Here is a 25,315-nt window from a genome sequence, read left to right as displayed (position 1 = left end):
TACACTTGAAAGGGTGGAAGAAGTCTACAGCGACTCCACAGCCGCCATAGTCATCCGTAAAGAAAGCAACAACATTCCAATAAAGAAGGGTGTAAGACAGGGAGACACGATCTCTCCAATGCTATTCGCCGCGTGCTTGCAGGAGGTCTTCAGGGCCCTAGGTTGGTAAGAGTTAGGGATAAGAGTTAATGGAGAGTCCCTTAGTAACCTGCGATTCGCTGATGACATTGCATTGATGAGTAACTCAGGGGACAAATTGCAACTGATGATTACTGAATTGGACAAGGAAAGCAGAACGGTATGTCTGAGCATTAATATGCAGAAAACTAAAGTAATGTGCAACAGTCTCGGAAGAGAACAGCGCTTTGCGACAGCTAGCGAGGCACTGGAAGTGGTAAAGGAATACGTCTACTTAGGACAGGTAGTGGCCGCGGAGCTAAACCATGAGACTGAAGTAACTAAAAGAATAAGAATGGGTTCGAGCACATTCGTAAAGCATTCTCAAATCATGAATGGTAGTTTACCACTATCCCTCAAGAGGAAGGTATACAAGAGCTGCATCTGACCTGTACTTACCTACACTCTAAGAACTATGACTCCTTCTATACGCGGGAGGGTCACATGTATAAAAGGAGAGTCAAAGGAGACCTTTTTTCTTGGAGTGTACGGAGCAGAAACCTGGAGGCTTACAAAGAGAGTTCACCTTAGGGTTCAACTAGGGTTTCAACTTAAATTTCACTAGGGTTCAACTTAAATTGAGGATGACGCACCGAACAATTGAAAGGAAAATGATAGGTTTAACCTTAAGGGACGGAAAGAGAGCGGAGTGGTCTGGGAACAAATTGGTGTTAAGGACATCTTAGTCGAAATCAAGAAGAAATGGACATGGGCAGGGCATGTGCCGCGTAGGCAAGATTAAAAGTAACAGACTAGATTCCAAGACAAGGCAAACGCGCGAAAGGGAGACAGAAAGTTAGGTGGGCAGATGAGACTAAAAAGTTTGCCGCTATAACGTGGCAACAGCAAGCACGGGACCGGGTTGATTGGCGGAACATGGGAGGGGCCGTTGCCCTGCAGTGGGCGCAGTCAGGCTGATGATTATGATGAAATGAAAAGGGGAGCGGGTGGGGGGGTGGGGGGGTGTAGAAACGAAAGAATGCAAAACATGGAAATAGGGCACATGCAAGCAAACACTGCTTTGCACAGAGCGTCACAGCTTGGACGGTAAATGCTAACGGCGAAGCCAACGGGACGTCATCATACCGCGTACAGTGAATTCCCGTAATAACGACATCTCCAGGATTCGCTCGCGTACCCTGCCTACTATACCCTGCAGCCTCGAGAAATTTTCACGCTCCACGAAGCAAAGCAGTAAAAGGGCTTAAAGGTGTATACATAACACACTCGTCGACGCCAGAAGCAAGACGTATGGACGTCTTTATCGACACCAATGAAGCTGCTTGCCCATCCATTTCTTCAATCCCGGGCCACGTCGTCGAAAGCTTTTTGAGTTTGTTCACTGGCGCCCATATATATATTACGCCCTCTGCCTCGCGGAAATTCATCTTTCGCGCAGTACGCGAAAGAAAGATATAGCGCCCGCCGAGGGCCGGCCGCCACGGGGTTTAAAATAGATAAAAGAAAGACTCGTGCACGTCTTTATCGATGGCACTGGAACGAGGCTGCTCTTATCTTTTCATCTACGGGGTCACATTAAGCCTATATAAGAGCGCCGGTATCGGCGACAGACGGGCGCGCGTATGCGTGTGTACATTGGCGGGAAATGATTAAAAGTGGCCGTCTTCTTGCGTGTGCGCCGCGACTGCGCAATCGGACGACGACGACGACGACGGTCTTAATGAAGGCGCGCTTGAAGGCTTCTCGCGCCGAGTGGCGCAGACGCAATAATTGCCAGATGCTATCGAAGTGAGCGCACGCGGGACATCATCGCTCACGAAACGGTGGCCTAAAGGTGCGGTAATGGACGCCCATGCAACCCCCCGCCGCGCACGTGCGGTCAACGCGACGGGACGAAGGAATCCGCTGCTACAGGAGCAGTGAACCACCGCCGTGGCGGTTGCGGGGCTGGGGCAGCGCGGAGTCCACGGCCTGTTATACACCGCTCGCCCCGCGAAGTGACCCATTTGCAAGGGAACTGGCTGGGCGGGCCAAGTCGCGACACGCGATCGTGCACGCGTTCGGTGAGTCGTACATTACGAACGCCCGCTTCATACGACTGCGTTTCCACTGATAGTATTGTTTTGTTCGCTCGTGCAGGTTCGTATTTTTCACTCTCGTTCTCTGTATTCTCTTAATGTGCCGCGGTACCGACCACGCGCGCGATTTGTTGCAGTGCCGTGACGCTGTATGGGAAATGCATTGGTAGGTCGCCGATTGTAACTGTCTACATCGTAAATCTCCCGTTAATGAACGCGCAAGCGTCAATCCTTATTTTGCTTTTTGCCGTGCGGCAGGAACTCCACCAACCTCGGAGAGGAACAAGGGAAACAGGAAAGGTATTATTATTATTATTATTATTATTATTATTATTATTATTATTATTATTATTATTATTATTATTATTATTATTATTATTATTATTATTATTATTATCACTCGCAAAACATCTAGCGTGTCATTTCAATACTCTGTCAATTCTGTGTCGTTATGCAAGGTTTATGAAATCAGTGATCTTGGTGTTGTTGTTGACAGCGCGTTAAACTTTTCTTCTCACGTTAAGCCTGCTGCTATGCGGGGCCTTCGTTCTCTCGGATGTGTTTGTAGAATATCTCGAGAATTCGGGTCTCCCATGGCCCTACACAAACTGTACACGGCAATATGTCTTCCACAACTGGAGTATGCGTCCGTGATATGGAATGGCATTGCTCAATCCAGCGGTAACACCATTGAACGAGTCCAGAAAAAGTTCCTCAGCATATATAACCATCGCTTTGCTAAAAATGACTCTGGATCTCGTTCAAATACTGCTGAATCATTATCACTGCCATCACTTCACTGCCGACGAAATCGTTCTGATCTCTTATTTCTTCACAAGCTAGTCCACGGTATCATATCCTGCCCTGTACTTCTCAATTGTGTTAATTTTCGAATTCCGCGTAAGTTAACCAGAGAGAACAGACCGTTTCATGTACCCGCCTGCTTCTTCCAACACTCTACCGTTCACAGAATACAAAGTCTCTATAATGTTAATTTTCTTGATCTTGACGTTTTTCATAGCCCACAATCATTGTTTTTATCCGAGCTTTGCACTGTTTTGACATGGTATGGCACAATGTACAAAGTCTTCCCTTCTCCGTCTTTCCGCATAGTTGTATATATGCAATCTAATTTTTTATTCCCCTTCAATATTTCTCATGTTGTCTTATTTTACTCCTCCCCTTTTACGTTCATTTCTCTTTGTCTACGTGTTTTTGCTCTTTTTATTTCCGAAGACTGTGTGTATTGTATTGTTTTTTTTTGTTTTTTTTTTGCGTGCGCCTGCACAAAGACCTCACGGTTGTTCCTGGGCACGTTAAATAAATGATTGATTGATTGATTGATTGATTGATTGATTGATTGATTGATTGATTGATTGATTGATTGATTGATTGATTGATTGATTGATTGATTATTATTCGCAGTAGTAGTAGTAGTAGTAGTAGTAGTAGTAGTAGTAGTAGTAGTAGTAGTAGTAGTAGTAGTACATATTAGCACTGCATAAAAGTGATGAAGAGAGAAAGGCTGAAGTTGGAGAAGGCCCGGTAACACACATGACGTGCATTACACACGTATGTACGAACACCGTGTACACGGAAGCGTATTACGTGAGCGTATTATATCTATCTATCTATCTATCTATCTATCTATCTATCTATCTATCTATCTATCTATCTATCTATCTATCTATCTATCTATCTATCTATCTATCTATCTATCTATCTATCTATCTATCTATCTATCTATCTGTCTGTCTGTCTGTCTGTCTGTCTGTCTGTCTGTCTGTCTGTCTGTCTGTCTGTATGTCTATCTATCTATCTATCTATCTATCTATCTATCTATCTATCTATCTATCTATCTATCTATCTATCTATCTATCTATCTATCTATCTATCTATCTATCTATCTATCTATCTATCTATCTATCTATCTATCTACACGGAAGCACTTGCAGCAAATGTTTTGATGTAGTTAAAAGCCATTTATTTCATATTTATTAATACGTGATACATTGCACGGCGGTGGAATGTAACATAATCAGTCACCACGAAAGGTCCAGAGTGGCGGTGCCAGTAGTCTATAACATTCCGCATTCTAATGCCGTGCGTTCCCTTCTGCGCAGCCGACCGGAATCCCGTTTAACTTGCCTCTGCCGCCTCGCCGAAGGAAGCATTAAACGGGAGCGCCATACTCCAGCTAGAAGACGGATGTACTACGTCAGCAAACTCGTTAAGATACAGCCATAAAGTCGTGCTGTGAAGTACTCGTGAAACGAATAGCCGAGGTGACATACGTAAAACTCAACCTCTCCACAGCAAGCTAGTTAGAACAGTGCGGAACATAAATATCTCTCGTACAGAGAAGTTGATCACACCACCAGATGTATACCTTTATTTTCGTCATCGCGTTTAAAGTGAAGTCTTATTCCTACTGCTCTAATATTTACCGCGTGAGCCTGGCTTCAATGTGTATGCGCAGCATATGATGCCATACAGTTTGCAGCGCGTTTTATTTTCTACAACTAAACCCCGAAAGTGCAGGAGCCTTCTCACTGCCATGCGCCTAAGCACAGCTCGTGTCACCTTGGTTGCGAAATTTGCATCTCTATGGGAATATAATCCCGTACCGAGTTCTTCGCGCTTCGGGTCGTCGCTGTAGTGGCGACTAAAGAAGTATATACATACAAAAAAGAGGCTGCTCAAGAGCAACGTGTCGCCTAAGCCGTTGCCTTGTTCGAAAGCCCTCCGCCGTTAACGTAATCTCCGAATAAACCTGAGTTGTCACCTTCGTAGGGAGGTGGGCTTAGGCCACCCCGTTAAAACTACACAATGTAGAACGCGATGAAAATATAAGTACTTCATTTGAAATGCTAATGAGCTGTAGCCGAAAACGAAAGTGACTGATGTCGAAGATAAAGCTTTAGCACCCTTTTCTTTTTTTTAGATTGCTTGATCTTGGCGTAGGCTAGTTAGACCTCAGGCTGCAAGTACGCTTATGGGCATATTTGTAGAATGGGCATAGAAGATAACGGGGACTTATTAAAGAAAAGCGGGGAGGGTGGCCAGAGCTAGTGTGATCCGGCATAGCTGCTACTCTGCATGGGGAGAATGGAGAGAGCGATAAAAGATAACGACGATGGGGACAGAAAGAAGTGATGCGTGTATACGATAACTACGTAATAGAGTCCCTTCGAGACGTAGGTTAACAGTTCGAGCGTATTCAGATTCAATATTCACCACTCGCGAAATTGTCAGTCACACTGACGCAACTCTTCAACCATTATGTAACACCACGATGCGGTGTACAGATATCGACTCATCATCTACTAATGGATAGTTAGAGGGCACCTTAGCCGCTTATGTCAGCGACTTAAAACGGGTGTCGTATTTGGTGCACTTTAATTTCAATAAGCGGGCATCGATTCTGGCACTATGTAAGTGGCGGTGCGTAATGAATGGATGGGTGCAAAACTTTATTGAAAAATCCTGAAGTGTGCGACTCAGCGCAAGGAACTTTTTTAAATAAAAACGAGGTTTTCTTTTCTGCTGCCTGGAAACTTCTTTTATTCTCAAACTGAATTCAGGCAGTCGATGTTTCCCGTGTTTACACTGGCCTGCTATGTGTGTTCCACACTAATAGGGTTTAAGGATTGGGTTAAAAAAAAAGAGATCCATCAGAAGTGTTGGTTACGTTCACTGTAAACGCTTGCGACGTTCGCGTGTTATTGTGATCTGTATTCAAACATACACGCTTTCCTTATTGCATGCTCGTCAACTGAAGCGTAACATGGCTGTTACACTTCTAACAGCCATGTAACTTTCAACGGAACGAAGGCTTTTGATCGCCGACTACTCGACAAAAAAAAAGGGGGGGGGGGAGTGTAAAACAAATTTCATTTTGACCGCTTTGATTCATGCACCAGAAGTACAACGATTTAATTTATGCAAGTTTTTTTTTTTTTCGCTAAACGTGAAAGCGTTTCATCTTGGTAAAATCACAGCACGTTGGGCCCAAGTACCGCAATTATGAGATGTGTGAACTGCTATCTCAATGGCGACGCGTTCAATAATATTACTGTCCATCTATTAGGCACAAATTATTGTCACTATATTCTATGTATTTTCATTATTGTCGTTTTTTTTGTTTCTTTCCAATACTTTCATTTATTCTTGTTGAACACCCGAACTCGTAAACGTACAACAGATTCTTTTTTTTTTGTAATTCGAGCGTTTGCCTAACTGTATACATAATTAAACATACAAATGGAGGCCGGGGTCCGCGATAGAGAGAGAAAGATTTCAATGAAAAGCTGGAGATGTTTGCCCGGCTATTCGCCTGACATGCTACTCCAGGTGCTGGGTGATATGATATGACATATACACTGATAAACGCATAACACATACAGCCACACAAGTTTACAACGTTTCGTTCAGGCTCGTGGCCCTCAAGAAAGTCAACAGCGATATACATCAACAGTACTCTATGGTTGGGCCCATAGAGCCACGAATCATAGTCCGGTGGTCTCGTTGGATGAAGGCCCACTGTTTACAACTGAGTAAAAGCCAGCCGCTGGAGGAACATTGAGAATGATATAAGAACGCCGCGGCAATTTACAGTATCTCTCGCAAACTTTTCTTTTCCCCGAAGTATTTACGTACCGGAGGTGGTAGTTTTCAGGAAAGTTACCGCCTTTAATCCGGGTACTCAGGAATAAGTGAGTAGAAATAACAAATGCAGAAGAAAACAGAAGAACGGCTTTCTTATTCTTATGAAGATCCAGTTACCGACAGAATCCGGAGGCACCTGTACTGTTCACTCAATTACCTCGCGGAAACAATGAGGGATCGAATTGGGGAACGTCCCAAGAAGTTGGCGTGCACACTCACCCCTTTCGGCGTTGCCCATGGCCTCAACCTTCTCGACCGCATCGCACTCGCTGCTCTGTTTGGTGCCCGTGCAGCCCATTTTCTCCTCCTGCGACCTGGAAAGCTGTCTTCACCTGGGGACGATGGATACCGCTTATCGCGCGCCGGCACAGCGAGACTGTGCGACGATAAGACGACTCTCAGAACACAACGACGGTGCGAGGTTGCATTCCGCACAAACAACACTCCCGGGGGCCAGAGACCCCACCTTTCCAACGCACCAAAAACACTCCCACCCCCCGAGAACCAAGAACAAAGCACGAGTTCACAATTCACGGAGTGACGTTGGGGTTTGCCGCGTCTCACATGCGCTGGAGGGGCGGCGGTGGTCACTCAAGGGACACGTGCACTTGTTGGTTTCGGGAGGGTTTTTTGATGTTGGGACGACGTTCGTAGTATGTCAAGGCTTCCAAGCAGTAGCGTCCTCGTCGAAGGGCATTACGCGTACGTAAGTACGGCCGTGCGCTGTCGACGCCGAGCTAGCACGAAGTGAAGAAGGAGCGGCGCGCGTGAAGTCACGACATTCCCCGCGATGACGGGAAGCGTCGCGCGGGAAAGCGTGACGCTTGGATGAACACAAGCGACGCGGTGAAGACGACACCACGGAGCGCCCGCAAGGCGCGTCAGTCAACGATTTCGCCGGCTTGTCCTCTGGGGAAGATTCCCGAAAAACTCCAGGGTCCAGTGGTCGTCTTCGACGAGGTCCCCACGGCGTTGTAAGCGGGCTTTTTTTTTTCTTGGCTCGTTCTTGTCTCGATACGGCGAAGGGCACGAGCGAGTGACTCGCGCTGGTGCGGGCAATAAATTTACGCGTTCTCACGGTGATTGGAAGAACCCGAACGCAAGCGAGGAACTGTTGGGAAGGAAGATTGGATTTGGGAGCAGTTCACGTCGAGGATATCTGATGGAGGAAAATAAAAAAAAAAGAGAAGTATCTCTAGCTCTCTCACCAACAAACGAGGGACCTAAAGAAAAGAACGAAACTCAAAAAAGTCCGCGCGCTGAACGGAGGTGCCGCCGCTCACTACATGCTTGAGGAGAGAGAAGCGCCGATCGACGTGTTCGGTGAAGCACCGCTCGCAGGCGGTTTGAGATGCCACTTGCTCGGCCGCTCCGAAAAACGGCGCGAGGCCGGCCGGACGGCTCGAAGGAGCGCACGCGCGTAGCGCCTCCGCGCGGCGCGTTTTCGCGCTAAGCAGACGACGCTAGAAACGCGCCCGCGCTCGTTGGGGCCCGGCGAGAGCGCCCGGACACAAGAGTTGTTTCTTCTTCGTGTGCGGAGTGGGCGCCCTTGGGGAGAAGAAAAAAATAAAGACGTTTGTGCCATAACGCAAAAACACACAGACGCGCGCGCACACACACACATATTTTCGTTGATCCGTTTGCGCTCTCGCGCGCCCGTTCAGAGATCGCAACGCAGTTTTCGTGTTTTCGTCAGGAATCTTTCGTTCGCGCTCAAATCGGACGCTAAATGACACCAGAAATCGCGGGCAATTTGTTAATGCACCGTGCTGGGAATGGCGCTTTCCTGTAAGTATTCGTTCAAACTTTCTCTCTTCTTCGAGTGATAAATTGCGCAGCGGAAAACGTTTCTTTCTTTCTTTCTTTCTTTCTTTCTTTCTTTCTTTCTTTCTTTCTTTCTTTCTTTCTTTCTTTCTTTCTTTCTTTCTTTCTTTCTTTCTTTCTTTCTTTCTTTCTTTCTTTCTTTCTTTCTTTCTTTCTTTCTCTTCCTCCTCCTCCTATGATAACGAAAGCCATTCCTTTGCATCGCATAGCCTGTTCGCTGTTTCAATGGCGGCTAATTAGTATATAAGGCCACAGAACCAGAACAAACCACAATGAGGTGCATGGAAAGAACAATCGACCTTGTTTTTCATTTTGTTCCTGTACGCTCGTCTGAGCGATCTTGCCGGTAGGAAAAAGCGAGGCAGAACAGACTATACGCTATACCATCTACAGTGATACAACTGCAACGAAAATAAACTGCAACATTGCGTCGCTAAGTTTTCTATCTTGCCTGGCGTTCGTCTTGTGCAGAAGGAAAATACCACATAGGTGTCGAGAACTGGAACTTGTTAAACGAAATGTACAACAGAAGACGACACCGATCAAAAGCGATAAATGTGCACGAGCCGATAAGACTTTTGATAAGCGAATGTGTGCACCACAATGTAATTAAATTCAATGCACACGGCTTACCTTCAGTTCTCGGGCGAGTCGAGAGAGTGTGGCTGCGTCGTTTGTTCATTTTTATTTTGTGTTATGTATGCACGATCGAAATTTGATTTCACATCTAAAGTACCCAAACAATACTTAGCTTAGGCCAGTGTTGATTTTCGATTAATGGTGTAGTCCTTACTATTCCTGTTTGTTCACTTAAGTGTCTTACGTTGTGATAATTAAGTAACATTATTTTTATTGTGCAGAGCCAACTTATAACATTCCCGCTTACAGTGATCTGACGCTTAATGCGAACATTTTTTCATCTTCCAACAATTTTTGCTGGAAGCTTACGGATATTAAAACTGCTTCGTAGACATGACAGTCGGCTTAAACTGAATATAACGGAGTGCGGCGTTTCTGCAATTTCAGAATTGTGATGCTGTTTTTGTTGCTTAGTTGCAAAGTAACAAACATAGTAAATTTCTTTACGCATTTTATATGCGTTATCTCTAATCTTGCGATCGAATGACCTGGTGTTAAAGCGACCATAAGGAGAAACACCAAATTAGTTTTCACTGATAAGGTATTCTTTCAAGGCTGTTTTCGTTATTTTAGCGGTAACATGTTCAATAGTAGAAGAAGAAATCAAGCTCAAAGTGGCGCTTTCTGAAATAAGCAGGGAACATCAGCGCCGGCCGTCGCGTAAGCGTGAGGTGATAAACTCTCTAGTATGCTTTTGCCTGACGTCACGGTGGACTGGTGCGGCAAGTTCAAGGCGGCATCGCCACACGTATTTCATTTTATGCGCCTTTTGTGGCTTATGCAGACATTTTGCAAGGTAAGAGTGTTATCGGTAGTGGTCGTGTAAGGGTATATTGTCGTATCAGGTTTATCAGGCGCTGAACTTAACAACTTGACTAACAACTGATTTGAGGTTTTTTTTATATGTATATAGTTGAACGTTCTTTTTGTGCAGATCTCTACACTGTGTTCCAGTCCCTGCGGTGTTATAAAAATTCACAGGGTCCTTTCTGCACTCACCTAGGACGACTGGATGGCGAAAGCCATCTTCTTTTTCTTCCCAGTCGAAGTATTGGTCCTGCCCCGCCACCCTCAGAAAGCTTTCTGCACCTAACGTGGCTTTCCAATGCCTCCAGGATCTGAGGCACCTAACCTGATTTTGCACTGCCTCCGTAATCGGCCCACTTTGACCAAGCTACGATGTCATGTGATGACGCCATCATGGGAAGCTACATTACGTGAAGTCACTGTGACGTTATGATGACGTCGTAATGAAGCCACAAATTTTGGCGATCTGTGACTTCATTGTGACATCACACGGTGACGTCATCGCGCGATGATGATATTTTGCATCACTCATGTTGACGCCGCCGACGTGGGACGCCGGTCAGTTTTCGCGTTTGATGAGTCACCTAAGGCTTTCGCCCTAATAACAACTGTCACGGACGAAAAAGAGACAGCCAGGAGTCCATATGCCCTTCGCAGAACCAGACCACAAACCAACTTGGCCAGCTTTGCATTCAACCGCAGTTCAGAATCGAAATGTTTTTTGGCCCGTTGCCGCGCTTAATTTACCGTAAATAAACGTACGAAATTGGTGCATCTTTAGCTTTTAAATTCTTTCTCCCATAGTTTTTTTTTTTCCTCCGGGATGCAGATATGGCAAACACGGCCAACAATACATATATTTTCTTCGTGTTTTATTGTTTCTATAGTGAGCCCCGAAAAATAACTTCGTTGTGTAAAATATAGGAAAGAAGGGGCAAGACAGTGACTGCCCAATTCACCCTTTCACGCTAACTTATGCAATACCGATTGCATTTATGTAAGTACTCAACAACGGCAACGTTCGCCAACCGTAACGGAAACATTCAATTATGGCCTTCTGCAACCGTTCACATCAATTTTTCTTCGTTATTTTTATTTTTAAATTTGCTCCCACTGCTAGGACCTGCGTATGCCGTCGCTGAGAAACACGCGTCCTGCGACTCGACAAGGAGCTCGTCCTTTTAAGCTACAAAGCAGCCGCCAGGGCCACTTTGCGGGGAATCTGGCAGCCCACAAAATGGAAGCTGACAGCCACTACTTGTCTCATAGCTAACCCAGCCACACTGGGCAGCGTCGCTACCATTGAACGCTCATCATTCTTTATTCCAATCTGTGCACGCGAGAAAGTTGGGAATCTTGTCCTTTGTCGGCGCCTGCCTCGCGGAGCAAGAATTATTCTTCGGCAGGCAACGAACGCACACCACCACTACATGCAATAAGTGCGGCATATGTTGAATTGTATGGCAGCTGCATTGAGTGGGAAGCGTTTGCTTATCTGCGCAAGACGGAGCTGCAAGTAGCACGGTGTGAAGGGACTCTACTGTGCAGTGTGTGGCTAAGGCAGTGTGACACGTTTAACTGCAAGTATAGCTCACCCAATAAAGAATCTCTTGTTTTATTCAGTGGTACACTCAAATGCCCCATTTAAAAAGCGTTGCACAAGGGGTTGAGTTATACGTTATAAAATGTAGAACAATTTACCGTTACACTTAAAGCACTCTTGCAATTTCAGTGCTGAAATACGTAGTTCTTTCTTTTCATTGTAATAATTCGCTATGTCGTCATCTAAGCTGTTAACATGTCCTTGTTACTGTAAACAATTTGTGTGTGTGGTGTGCGTAAAATATGTATACCTCAAATGTTTTTCTGTTTGTTTTTTCGTTGTCATGTGTCTAGCTATGTTCTAACCTGAAATTTATTGCTTTCTTCGACCAAAAGTTAGTCCGGACAGTTTCTGGATACTTGTAGGTTGTTTGCACATATGAATAAAAATGAACTGAGTCGATGTTTGATTGAATATATCAGTTTATGTGCTTTAAAAGCAAGTACGATTGGTAAGCAGCATGACGTCATGTCGAGAGTCACTCCAGTCTCTAGAGGTACGCACAAAAACAGAACAAAGGTACAGTACATAGATAAGGCATGTATACCAGTAGATGGGCTTTCTCATTCCTTGGGCTTTCTAATTCCTGTATGAAGTGACCTCTGCTTGAACAATGATATAGTTACGGAGCTGGGAATAGTAGAACTCGTGAAAGGAAAAAAATATCATCTTGGTTCTTCGTCCAGATATTTTAATTACGGAACATTAGATCGGTATTTCAGAGCAGCAATAGCAGAATTAAAAGACATATCCGAACAAAGTAAGCACTGAGGCGCGGTCCTGATTAAATCCGGCAGCTGTCGATATCCAAGTCACATTGACGCGGCTCCAATACTGCGCATCCGTGCTCTAGTATTGAACGTAGTAGTGTTAGACAAGCTAGACGTTTGAATGAATGAGAGGCAAGGCACAGCAAGTTGTGGGGCAAGTAGCCAGAGACAGCTGTGTTGAGTATAGCTCAATGAAGTGGTCGACAGCCGTACCTGTGACAGCTGCAGCTGTCATGAGGCGATCGTGCAGCTGCTTCGTATCTGCCCCAGTTACGGTGGGTTACAATGCGTTACCGCGCAAGTATTGTGTACTGCGATTGACGGTCTAAACACTAGCCCGCTTTAAGAATTAAAAAAAAAATCGGGACACTGCTCTCGCCGGACGACTACGTTGTACGATGCAAGCGAGAAAGTTTGCAGGCCTGTAAAAGTTGAATGTAATTGTTTCCTTAATGTTTTCATAAGCGTCGCAAGTTCCTTCTAATTCGGCACACGATGAATAAACTTGTAGAAAAGTAAATCATTAACAAGGCACATGCAGTGCAATGACTACTAAGTAGTATACGGTTAAGAAAAATGCACAATAATGTATGCACAGAGATATGAACGTTGTGATTATTTCACACTGTGTTAAGAGCCAAATTTACCCTTTCCAACGCTACCCTATGTATGCACGCTCCTGTACGTTTTATAATGGGCTTGCCTTTATAACTCCGTGCAAAGTAATACATTACCTGATCATCACTATTCTAAAAGCAGAGCGACTCGACAGGTTAGGGGGGTTGGAGGAGGGGGACGAGGTTGGGTGTGCTGGGAATTTTGGAAATGTTGGGGCACATGTACGAACACAGAAGCAACTTGACTGCGGAAACGAGAGGCGCCTAGTCAGAAATGAGTCTTGTTACTGTTCTGGAGGCATCAACTTGCTGGACACGTGGACGAACGCACACAATGTTTGTGTGGTTTCTGGCAGAAACGAAGCTTGTTTGTGGTTAAACGCTCCACTTTTTCTCACTTTATTTTCTGCGCCTTTCTCTGGCAAAAAGAACCAACGCAAACAGCGCCAGAAATTTACTTCCAAGATGTATTACGTAGCTGAAAGCGACATAAAGAGCGGCACGTTACAGAATACTTCGTCGAACTTTTCCCTTGCGAGCTGCGGCCACACTTCAGACACCGTTGCAACGGCTGAAAGTTTGCAGTGTATATCCCTAGCACTCAGTCCTCTCACCATATAGCTGGGCTCTGCAAAATCTCTATATAATGTTCTGTGTAGAACACTGTACACCTTTGTTCTACAGGAACCTATTTCTGTGTTCCTGTACGCCCCAATCCTCTCAAGCAAGGATCCAACCAGCACGTTCACTCAACGAAACGTAAAAGTACATGATGTCAATACAAGCAACATTAGTGACTGTGTCATCAGAGAAGGGGCATTGAGGGAGCACTCGTAAGTGTAAAATGAAGTTGGGCTTGTGGTACACAAACACATGTATGGAGCAAAAAGGAGATGAAAGGTTTTCAGCACGCAATATCCAATAATAGTCCAGACTACATATCAGTCAACAAAGCACCGCGTGTCTGATGCGCTGGAGCGGTACATTAGTCGATGCGTGTACCGATGACGGATGATCTCCTATAGTCGATTGATGTGCTGGAGCGGTACATTAGTCTATGTGTGTACTGATGTGTGTACGTTCTTCTTGCTAAGCTGTCGTCTGCACTTAATGAAGCTATATGACGAGGGCACAAACTATGACCGATCGTCTACTCGCACCCACAGACCGTCGTAGTGGCTAGTGGTTTCCTCCGCTTCCTCTGTCAATGAAAAAAAATGCCCCCACCTCCCCGAAGGGAATCGTGAGGAAATGCGAATGCATTTCTTGCACCGAGAGTACACGGCGTAGTAATTTTAATGGCGTAAAGCTGGACACATCGACGCGCTCAAGTGTCTCCCTTTTGGGCGCCTCTTTCAACGAACGCTTCCTACGTGCGTTCGTAATCACCTCAGGGATGTTGCCACCGCCTTCAATGCAGCACAAACGCGTTTAGAACGCGCTGTTTTCAGGCTGTGCCAAGGTAGCACAAACGCTACAAACGCGTTTCAAACGCACTGCATTGAGGCGGTGGCGCAGGGAGGAGAGAGAGCGAACGGCAAGAGAAGGAGCGGCGAAGCACTGCACCTACCCTCTCCACACACGCGGGAGCTCCGCCGAGCCAATGCCACCTAGAAAAAAATTTGCGCTGGCCGAGCTCCCGCGATGCGAGCGCCCTCACACGCCAGAGCACGCTCCTCCTCTCCACTCACTCTCCGTTACTCCGCCCGCACCACCTGCTTCGGGGCGAGGATAAGCGCGCGCGCCCGCAGCTGTTGCTATGGGAGGGGGAGTGAGAGCGGAGAGGCGCGCGGACAACGCCGGATGCCTTACATAGCCCGACTAAGAAATGCATTCGCATTTAAAAGGCTTTCCGTGAATGTAAAAAAAATATATATATGCTTCGTTTCGGCGAGGCAGCGTGTGTGTAATGTAGCTGAACTGAAGATTATGCGCGGTATGTGACGTGTGTCAATGTTGCGATTTCGGATAACCTTGCTGTAGGTCAGGATAACACGAGGGTTGTCAAACGACATTATGCGGGCATTCTTGCGAGAACGAAACGAGACATCCGGACATCCGGACATCCAGACCAGCATAGCTGCGGGGCACGCAACCGCAGCTATGCTGGTCACGAGAATGCCTTTCTTCATGCAGGCCGCCCTAATGTGGATCACCGCATCAATGCCCTTGTGCCTCCGAGGCAGCGGCTGCAACCTGGACTACCATCGGCACTTTTGGCGACAACCCGCCGGCACGGTCAACGCAAGCAATGTCAGGAACTACCCGCTGCCTTCAACCTCGGATCATTTCCACACCTGGCAACCAAGTGCTACGCTCTGCGCAGCCGCATCGGATGGACTACAAATACCGCCTACGCGCCACAAGCACTTGGGGCACGCCACCGCAGCTATGCTGGTCACGAGAATGCCTTTCTTCATGCAGGTTGGTTACTTGCCAAATTCGACTTGCATTCGCTCTGATAACGCAATTCTGCTTGCGGTGTCGTGCCCCACCGACGCCATTGATTGCTTTCGGAAAACATTGTCTATTACTTGTTACCAGTGTATCAACGCGTATACCGTCTGCCTTCTGCTGATGTTAGCGGGGGATGTTGAATTGAACCCTGGACCCAAAGGGAATGGTAATCCTCAGCCCTCCCTTGAGTCTATCGCTATGGCCATATCCCGCATTGAAAGCTCTCAAAATACTATGTTAAGCGAACTTGCGCTGATTCGCGCCGCTCAAGCAAAGGTTGAGGAGTCAATTTCCAGCCTTTCCTCGCGAGTCGACACCCTAGAAAAAATCGCACAAACAAATCAGTTAGGTAGCCCAAGCTCTGCAGAAGACCCAAGTATGGTTAAACTTACCTCAGATATTCAACTACTGTCGAATAAATGCGACGACGCCGAGAATCGTCCGCGACGCTCAAACTTGCTGTTCTTCGGTATTGCCGATAAGCAAGATGAAACGTGGTCACAGTCTGGGTCACGTATCCTTTCATTCTGCTCTAAGGAGCTCGATATTACCATTAATAGTCAAGATATTGAGCGGGCCCACAGACTTGGCCATTTCCAGCCAGGAAAAAACCACCCGATAATTGTCAAATTCATGAGATTTAAAGACAAAGGGCAAATTCTGTCTGCCAGTTCAAAGCTAAAAAACTCGTCGTTTTCAATCCGGGAAGATTACTCTGCGCGTGTGCGCTTGGCCAGAAAAAAACTTTTTTCATTTGGTCAGCACAGTTCGACTTCCTTCAAGATCCGTTTTGACAAACTTATTATGAGCAACAAACAGTTTGTTTACGATGCTGGAACTGATTCCGTTGTCGAGCTGAATTCGTAGCGCTCACCGCAGTTACCCATGTCTCTTGCGCACCTCCCTTTGAGGGCCGCCACGCGCGCTACCCATCCCTCAAGAGATAGATCGATATCGGTTTTACTAACAAATATACGAAGCTATTTCCCAAAGAAAGACGCTGTTGAAGCTATATTGGATGACAACCGCACCGATATCGCCATCTTTACTGAAACTTGGCTCACAAGTGATATACGCAATGCTGAACTTTTGCAAGATAAGCAATCTTTCTCTTTTTTTCGGCGTGACAGACTTGATCGCAGGGGAGGTGGCGTGATGGTTCTTGTTAAGGATACCCTGGTTTCTTCTCCCGTTGCAAAAATGTCTAAAAGCGAAATCCTTTGTGTGAACATATCACTTGCTCATCTCACCACTATTATCATAGCCTGCTACCGACCACCTGATTCTGATCGCTCCTTCATTGACGACCTAAGCAGTACTCTACTTGATATGCAGAATCAGTTTCCCAGCGCAAACCTCATGGTTTGCGGTGATTTCAACTTTCGAGACATCGATTGGGTCAACATCACTGCACCTTCGCGTCATTCCAGAGATTTTTTGGATCTTATTCTCTCTTTTAACCTTGCTCAAACTGTAGGAATACCAACTCGTGGCAGTAACACTCTTGATTTGGTCCTTGTGTCAAATCCTGAGAAAATTCAATCATTGTCATCCATCGATGGCCTTAGCGATCATAAGTTGGTAATTTTCAGCCTTGCAGTTTCCATTCCTCCACGACAACTTTCAGTAAAGTACATTCGTGACTACAAAAAAGCAGATTTTTCTCGAATCAATGAGGAAATGGCCATATTTCTTCAACACTTTGAACAATCAGCTCCTAACAGGACTATCGATGAAAACTGGTCTTCGTATAAAGCAAAACTTATCTCGCTAGTAGAATCATATGTACCCTTAGTTTGCATTTGCGGTGATGCCGGGAAACCGTGGTTTACAAATTCATTAAGAAAACTGTGCAATAAGAAAAAGTGATTATTCAGGGAAGCCAAGAACTCCGCTTCAGCAATAAAATGGGAAAAGTATTTCGAGTGTCTGAGTAATTATACTAAATTGCTGAGGAGCACTAAACGGCACTTCTACAACAAAGACATACTGGACATCCTTCGAACTAATCCAAAAAAATTGTGGACTTTATTAACTCCCAACCACAGTGGCTCGCATAACATCTCTTTATTAAATCAAGATGGTTCTGTCGTTCCAAAGGAGTTTCGTTCTGACGTTATGAATGCCTACTTCACCTCAGTTTTCACCCACGAACCGGTTGCAAATATTCCTGTTCCGCTGAATCCCAATTTTCCTCAAATGCTACCAGTTAATATTTCGGCAGAAGGAATCTGCAAGCTGATTGATAACTTAAAGATATCTAGTGCCCCTGGGCCTGACAACATATCTGCTAAAATTCTTAAAGGCACAAAAGTAATATCTAGTCGCGTCCTACAAATCATTTTCACGCAGTCTATTTCCAGCGGCCAAATCCCGTCTGAGTGGAAGGTTAGCAGAGTTGTACCAGTGTTCAAGGCAGGAAGCCGCTCCAATACATCTAATTACCGTCCCATCTCGCTAACATGTATTGCATGCAAATTTATTGAGCATATAATTTACTCCCACCTGGCAAAACACCTGGACAATAATTCATTTTTCTTCCCGAACCAACACGGATTTCGATCCGGCTTTTATTTATTTATTATTATTTATTTCAGTATACTGTCAACCCCAAATGGGGTTTTTACAGGAGTGGGTACATTTAGAGAAAAACAGCAAACACACAAAAGTGTTACAGTGAAAATGTAGATGAAGACGGAATCGAATAAATCTGTACAATTCATACATAAATGTCTTGACAAATGTCTGATGGCATACATGCTAAACACAGAAATATACTTAGGTTACAATATATTCACTGAGGTTACATCATCGTAGTATTCATCTTATGTTACAGGCATAGGATAAAGCAACAAGCAAGCAGGAAACTATTTGTGAATCAATCTGGCAATGTCAAGCATCTAGATCGGTGTTGCAATGGACAGCTTGGCAAGTTCTAGAAATTTTTGTACTGTCGTTTGCAACACCGTAGATGCGTCTAGCGCATTCCACTCACGCACGGATAACGGAAAAAAGGAATAAAAGAAAGTGTTGTTGTTGCAAAGGAATTCTTCAAGAGTGAGTGGGTATTTGTTTCGAGTAATTCTAGACTGACTTATATTGATGTGGTCTGATGCTTTGATCCTAAATGAGTTGTGCAAAAGTAAGTAGATAAACTTTAGACGATGGAGTTTCGATCTACTGGATAAAGTAGCGAGCCCTGCGCGTCGCAATAATTCAGTAGGTGAATCTGTGCGCCGGTGCCGGTTGTAGATAAATCGTGCTGCTTTGCGCTGCACCCTTTCCAGTGTTGATATGCAGGTAGACGTGTACGGGGACCAGACAATGTTCGCATATTCCAATATCGGACGTATAAGGGAAAGATAAGACAGAAGTTTTATCTCGGGGGGTGAGTCTTTCAAGGCACGTTTAAGAAAGAAGAGCTCGTTCATGGCCTTTTTTGTTACTTGCTGGACGTGCGTTGTCCAGTTCAAATCGGATGTGATGTAAATACCCAGATAACGGTATTCGTTAACAGAACGCAGTGCAGTGCTGTCGGAACCATAAGTGAATTTGAGCGGAATTTTTTTTCTTAGTAACTGACATGGAAACGGTTTTTTCTTTGTTAATGGTCATGCTCCAATCATGACACCACTGGAATACACTGTTTAAGGCACTGTTAAGTTTAATTTGATCAGAAATCTGTTTGACTTCGTGGTAGAGCACGCAGTCATCTGCAAATAATCTCATTTTGACTTCACACTGGTTGGCTATATCATTAATAAAGAGTAAAAAGAGAAGTGAATAAAGAGTAAAAGAGAATCTCAACTTGTTGAATTCTCGACTGACTTGCACTTAAACCTAGACTCATCCTTTGCAACCGATGTCATTTACCTCGATTTCTCTAAGGCTTTTGACCGCGTTCCTCACCAGCGTCTCATGACTAAACTGTCTTGCCTTTCAATTGATCCGCTGATATTGTCATGGATTCACTGCTTTTTAACTGATCGCTCCCAGTACACCGTCATCGAAGGCCATCCATCTGCCGCCACTAACGTTATCTCCGGAGTCCCACAGGGCTGTGTCCTTGGCCCGCTTCTATTCCTAATCTTCATCAATGATCTTCCTGCTCAAATTTCATCAACCATTCGTTTGTTCGCGGATGATTGCGTTCTCTACCGGCGTATCTCTACTATTAACGATCAGGAATTGCTGCAGGATGACTTAACCTTAATTCAAAACTGGTGCTCGACGTGGCTTATGCAGTTAAACGTTTCAAAATGTAAGTTTATGCACGTGTCCCGTAAGAAATCTAATCTACACTTCCCATACACGATAAACAATACCGCTCTACAACAGGTGGAATCTAATAGGTATCTTGGCGTAGAAATAATAGATAATCTAAATTGGTCTAAGCACATCACGTCACTTTCTGCAAGCGTTTCTAGATCACTAGGTTTCATCAGACGATCACTCACATTTGCTTCGCCCACAGTTAAACTAATGGCATACGAAACTTTTATACGCACCAAACTTGAATACGCATCCCCTATCTGGAACCCCCATCAAGAGTACCTAATCGAGGCGTTGGAGGCAATACAAAATCGAGCTGCTCGTTTTATAACTTCCAAATATGATTCTAGATTGAGCGTCACTAACATCAAGAGTTCGATTGGTCTAACCCCTTTGGCATCCCGTCGCAAAATAGCAAGTCTTTGCCTTTTCCATAAGCTGTATTATAACTTTCCTCATTTACGCGAGAGCCTAATCCTGCCGCCCATGAGATCATCACGACGTCTGTTTAATTGTCACAGTGTTCAACGCATTCATGGTTCAACTAACGCCTTCAACAAATCATTTCTACCGACTGCCATATCGGATTGGAATGTACTTCCTGATGGTATTGTTAATGAGGTAAACTGTGTGAAATTTAAAGATTTATTGTTACAGCACCACTGTCAGGAGGACGAGTAGTAGCCCTGTTCTTTGCGCGTTTATACCTGCCTTCCCATTTTCATGTTATGTTTTTATTGTTTTTCTTGCTTTTTCCCCCTTACTGTATTTTTTTTCTTGTTTTTCCAACAGTATTTATGTCATGTGACCTTGTGACCCGTGGTTACCTATTGTTACCCCCCCCCCTTATGTAATGCCCCATGAGGGGCCCTTAAGGGTAAATAAATGATGATGATGATGATGATCAGCCCAAAAATTTGAAAAATGCGGTCTTCGGCAGTCAACCCTTCGTACAGGACCACATTATATACGCTAGGTACTGGCCAAACAAGTAGAAAAAAAAATGCCTCAGTGTTCTTAGTGTTTGCTGACACTATCACTAGAGCTGCAACTTCTTGTACACTGAATCATATTTTTTTATTTGACCTCCCTCCTGTCCTATCTACCTTTTTTCGCCTGTATTATCAGTCTTGATTTTGTTATCGTCCCTGCATTTTTATCTCCCTGAATTTGTTAAAGCTTCTGCTCTGATCAATGTTCTTGTTAAAAAGCTCGGCCTTTCAATGTTCTGAAAACTTAAAGGCTTAATTTTTCGGTCAATATTACAGCAGCGGGCAGGCCCGTAACCAGGAATTTTTTCCCGGGGAGGGGGTACTTGCTGAAAACCTTGATTATTTGAGAAAAACACCTGTTTTCATTATTAGGGGCGAAGCTCCTTATAGCGGCAACCGTTCGTCCCCTGTATGTAGTGTGTAACCAGTCTTAACGCTAGTACCAGATCTTGACCTCCAAGGTGGTGCCGGTGGGAGATTTCTCCTGTGCGTTGTCGAACAATAAAAAATTCGCAGCGTGCGCGTTAACTAAAAGCCGACTTCTTCTGTCTCTCATTCCCCATTAGCAGCCATTGGCATGTTCCAGTAGGAAACGTTAGTGGAAGTAGAAGTGTAAGTGTTAGCTAAAAGCCGACTTCTTCTGTCTCTCATTCCCCATTAGCAGCCATTGTTTACCTCCAAGGTAGTGCCTGGTGAGATTTCTCCTGTGCGTGATTAAACAATAAAAATTCACAGCGTACATGTAAAATTAAAGTGAGCTGCAAGTCGCCATGACTCTCATCGACCCTTTAGTATAAACCGGCCCGATCTCACGTTGTTGATGATGTACTGGGCGTGAAGCTGCGCGACGACGCCGCCAAGATCCTGCCGTACGAGAGCTTCGCCCCACTCATCATCATTCACCCCGTGGATATGCTGTAGAATTTTTTTTATTTTTAGTAAAAACACCTGCACCAAAATTTCTGAGGGGGAGAGTGGGGGGGCGGGCCCCTAACCCCTCCCCCCCTCACCCGGCTACGGGCCTGGCAGCGGGTGTTCGAACAAGGATACGTTCTTTTTCACGAATAAAAATAAGATGTTTCATTGTTTTAGCGTTCGGTGCAACAGCGAGACTTTTCCTTCGCGCATTTAACGAAGCTGGGCCTTCACATTTGCTTCTAGGGGTTTCTTTATAGTTTTCTTTTTGCTTGCTGGAGTACATTGTACAGACACTGCTGCTAGATTACCCGCGCCTCGCTGAGAAGCAGCAGCGATTAAAGAAAGAGGCAGCATAAGCGGATCAGCATTATAGCTGATATTGTTGTACTTATTTTAACGAAACAACCGATTACAATTAATGAGGGATCTGTTTTTTGTCGTCAGCACAGGAAAACTGTCATGGTTGCTTGTATCTAAATAAATTAAAACCTTCAACATGGAAACATCACTGGAAATTGGTGTTTTTCTGCTTATTACGGTTTCAGTGATACATTAAAAACATGACAGCTGTATTTTTGCTTCAGTGTATATTATAACCGGTGTTCTAAACACAATAATATTAGACGGCGAACAAGATCGCCCTTCCAAGCTACGAACAACATTTGAAAGTCCCGCGTATCGCCAACGCGTCACCCCGCGAAAACGATCGCTCTTATACGATTCCCCCAGCAGTGACAGATTTGTACGTGCAAGGATCCTCCCTGGCACACCGAATAGGCACAACTAAGCATAGGCCGGCTGCTCAATTGCATCACGCCTAATATGTATATTGTGCGCGCCTAAAAACGCGATGCTGCGAGTCGCGAGCCATGAGTGGCCCTATCAGAAAGTAACCTCTACGTGTATGCAACAACGGTCGGTCTTCGGGGGCACGATTGCTGCGGTCCAAAATTGCGTGAAGGGGGATGTACATAGTGGACGACGTTGTAGCTAAGAGGGCCCATACACAGTGCTATAGGACTTACAAGACATTATTTCACGGATGCGCGAGACAAACGGAAACAACCGGCGCGTGTTCTTCCAAGCGCAGTATCACTGTGGCTGCACAAATTTAGCCCCATGTATACAACGACCTAAAAAAAAAAGAAAGGTGTCACGGTTTTCTCGAACGTTCTTATCCCTTTCGCGTTCTTATCCTTTATCTACGAATACCCCTAAGATGACAGCTCAATAAATAAATGTACTTATTTACTTATTTATTTACTTATTTATTCATTTATTTGCTTAGTTACTTATTTATTTGCTTGTTTGCTTGCTTGCTTTGCTTGCTTGCTTTGCTTTGCTTTGCCTTGCCTTGCCTTGCTTTGCCTTGTCTTGCTTTGCCTTGCTTTGCCTTGCTTTTCCTTGCCTTGCCTTGCTTACTTGCTTGCATGCTTGCTTGCTTGTTTATTTATTTATTTATTAAAAAATAATAGCGTGCGCAAACAACCACTCTATATTTTTCCTTTTCTGTCAATAAACATCTTATCTTCCGGCGACCTGAAAACGACGTTCCTCCGAAATTGCGCCATCATAAATGAATGATCCGCAACATGTCCTGTCAAAACTCGAAAACTGGCGGACTTTGTTAAACCAGTAAGGAGAGGCGGCGGGAAAAAGAGTAAGAGAGAGGGGGGGGGGAGACTGAGGGACATTTTTCTCGGTGGTTTTGAGGCCGCTGTTTGGAGGCATAGATATTGATTATAGAATAATATTTCCTTAACTTCTACGGAGCCACACTTCGGCCTTTATTGAAAGCAAAAAAAAAAAGGTGGACGTAATTTGGAGCCGTGCGGCCTCTCGGCGTCATTCGTTTTGGACCCCAGGTTCTGAGAACTTTATGCGGTTCAAGTAAAAGTTCCTCGCGGGACGGCAGTTTTTTTTTTATTGGCGCCAGAAGCGCAAGTTCAGGGGCCGTCCTTGATTGCCCGAAACACTTCTTCTCGCGCTGCTTTTGTTTCGGAGTAAGCAACAACGTTGGAACTCCGCTACACCCTTCTGCTTTTGCATTGTCTCCTTTATGATTTTATAATAGAGCGCGCTGTCATTGGATTGCGTTCTTTAAATTTGTTCTTGTTACTCGCACTTTTCCGCGTCATCAGCGACAAAAGCGTCCTCTCTGGCCACTTTGGTCAAGCGGTGGCATATATTAGCGCCAACAAAGTGAGCTTCGGGCAAAGGGCCACTTGATTGATCGCCTCGAAACTTTGGTCTGCATAGAGAGACAATTTATGGGCACGAGACTGAGCAATAACCAAGACGGTGAAGAGGGGAGGCCGTACGCGGCGTGATGAATAGAAAATGCTGGCAACGCTTAATGGCTCATTTGTCACGCTAGATTGTACTAGACACTCTAATCACGCTGAACGACGCTACAGCGAAAAGAAAGTAGAAGCAAGCCGCGTGGCATTTCGGTCTCCTAAGATGTCAAGTAACGAATGCGGTTTAAAACTTGGGCCCGAGGTTATAGAGTTTCTAAACCTTACACGCAGATGGGAATGAGGCCCAAAACGTTGTGCAGGTTCCCCGCCTGACGAAGCGCTTTTAACGGAAAGCGTGTATGACACCGTAATTGTTGGCATGTGTCCAACCGCTTCGGTGGACCCGCCGCGGTCGTCTAGTGGTCATGGTGCGTAACTGCTGACCCGAAGATCGCGGGATCGAATCCCGGCCGCGACAGCAGCATTTCGGTGGAGGCAAAACACTATAGGCCCGTGTGCTTAGATTGAAGGTGCACGTTAAAGAACACCAGGCGGTCAAAATTTCCTTAGACTTCCACTATGGCGTCTCTCATAATCATATCGTGGTTTTGCGACGTAAAGTCCCGTCAGTTATCATTATTAACCGTTTTGCTGGAACAATAATAAAGATGGCGCAAACTTAACTCTCGGCTTCGCGCAGGAGTACAAGTGGATTTTTTCACAAGCCCCGATTGTTTCTGTCATCTGCTTGACCGTATTCATCTCACCTATTTCATGGAGCTCTTCGGTGAATAAAAGAAAGATATTTTTTTTTATTTTTTTCAGGTACTTTTCGGAAGCGAAACCGTCTTATACGTAATCCTGTCACGAATCCCTAGCCCCGTTATCTCACTGCAGTCGAGTTCGTGCAATGTAGGTGCAATAAGCGCGCCTAAGCCACTCGCCGTCGTTACGTGCAGCTGAGACACCTGAGGCCCACGTATCTCTGCTGAAACGAAAAACGGGTCGCCCCACGCGAGCCTATAACGACCCACAGACGGAGCTAACAAAGTTACTTCAATATTATAAACCATTTCACCTTGAGAAACTGGCCTAATTGTCTGTTGGATTCATTTGGTTGTGTCCAACAATGAAACGAGCCCCTCGAAAAAATTTCCATTTTTTCGCTTAACAACCGCCGTGTTATTCGTGTGTTGTCGCGAGGCAAAATTTGTCACGACATTTCGCCCCCGATAACACTTGTTCCTTATGTTCTTTCACCGTACGATGTCGCGCTGCCACTGGGCGGGATG

General features: G+C 45.1%; 1 protein-coding gene across 1 annotated transcript in view; it reads right to left on the bottom strand.

Moving 5' to 3' along the window:
- The window catches only part of LOC119383011 (serine/threonine-protein phosphatase with EF-hands 2), a 236,173-nt gene extending 227,931 nt beyond the window's left edge, over nt 1-8,242 (bottom strand). The window contains exon 1 of the mRNA XM_037650970.2: nt 7,104-8,242. Within this exon, the coding sequence (XP_037506898.1) occupies nt 7,104-7,182 (79 nt within the window). The 5' untranslated portion in view covers nt 7,183-8,242. The remainder of the gene's footprint in view (nt 1-7,103) is intronic.
- Nucleotides 8,243-25,315: the final 17,073 nt, after the last annotated feature.

The sequence above is a fragment of the Rhipicephalus sanguineus genome, chromosome 2 (genome assembly GCF_013339695.2).
Source record: "Rhipicephalus sanguineus isolate Rsan-2018 chromosome 2, BIME_Rsan_1.4, whole genome shotgun sequence".
NCBI classification, from domain to species: Eukaryota; Metazoa; Arthropoda; class Arachnida; order Ixodida; family Ixodidae; genus Rhipicephalus; species Rhipicephalus sanguineus.
The sequence above is the reverse complement of the archived record's forward strand: the minus strand, read 5'-3'. Positions and strand labels throughout refer to the sequence as shown.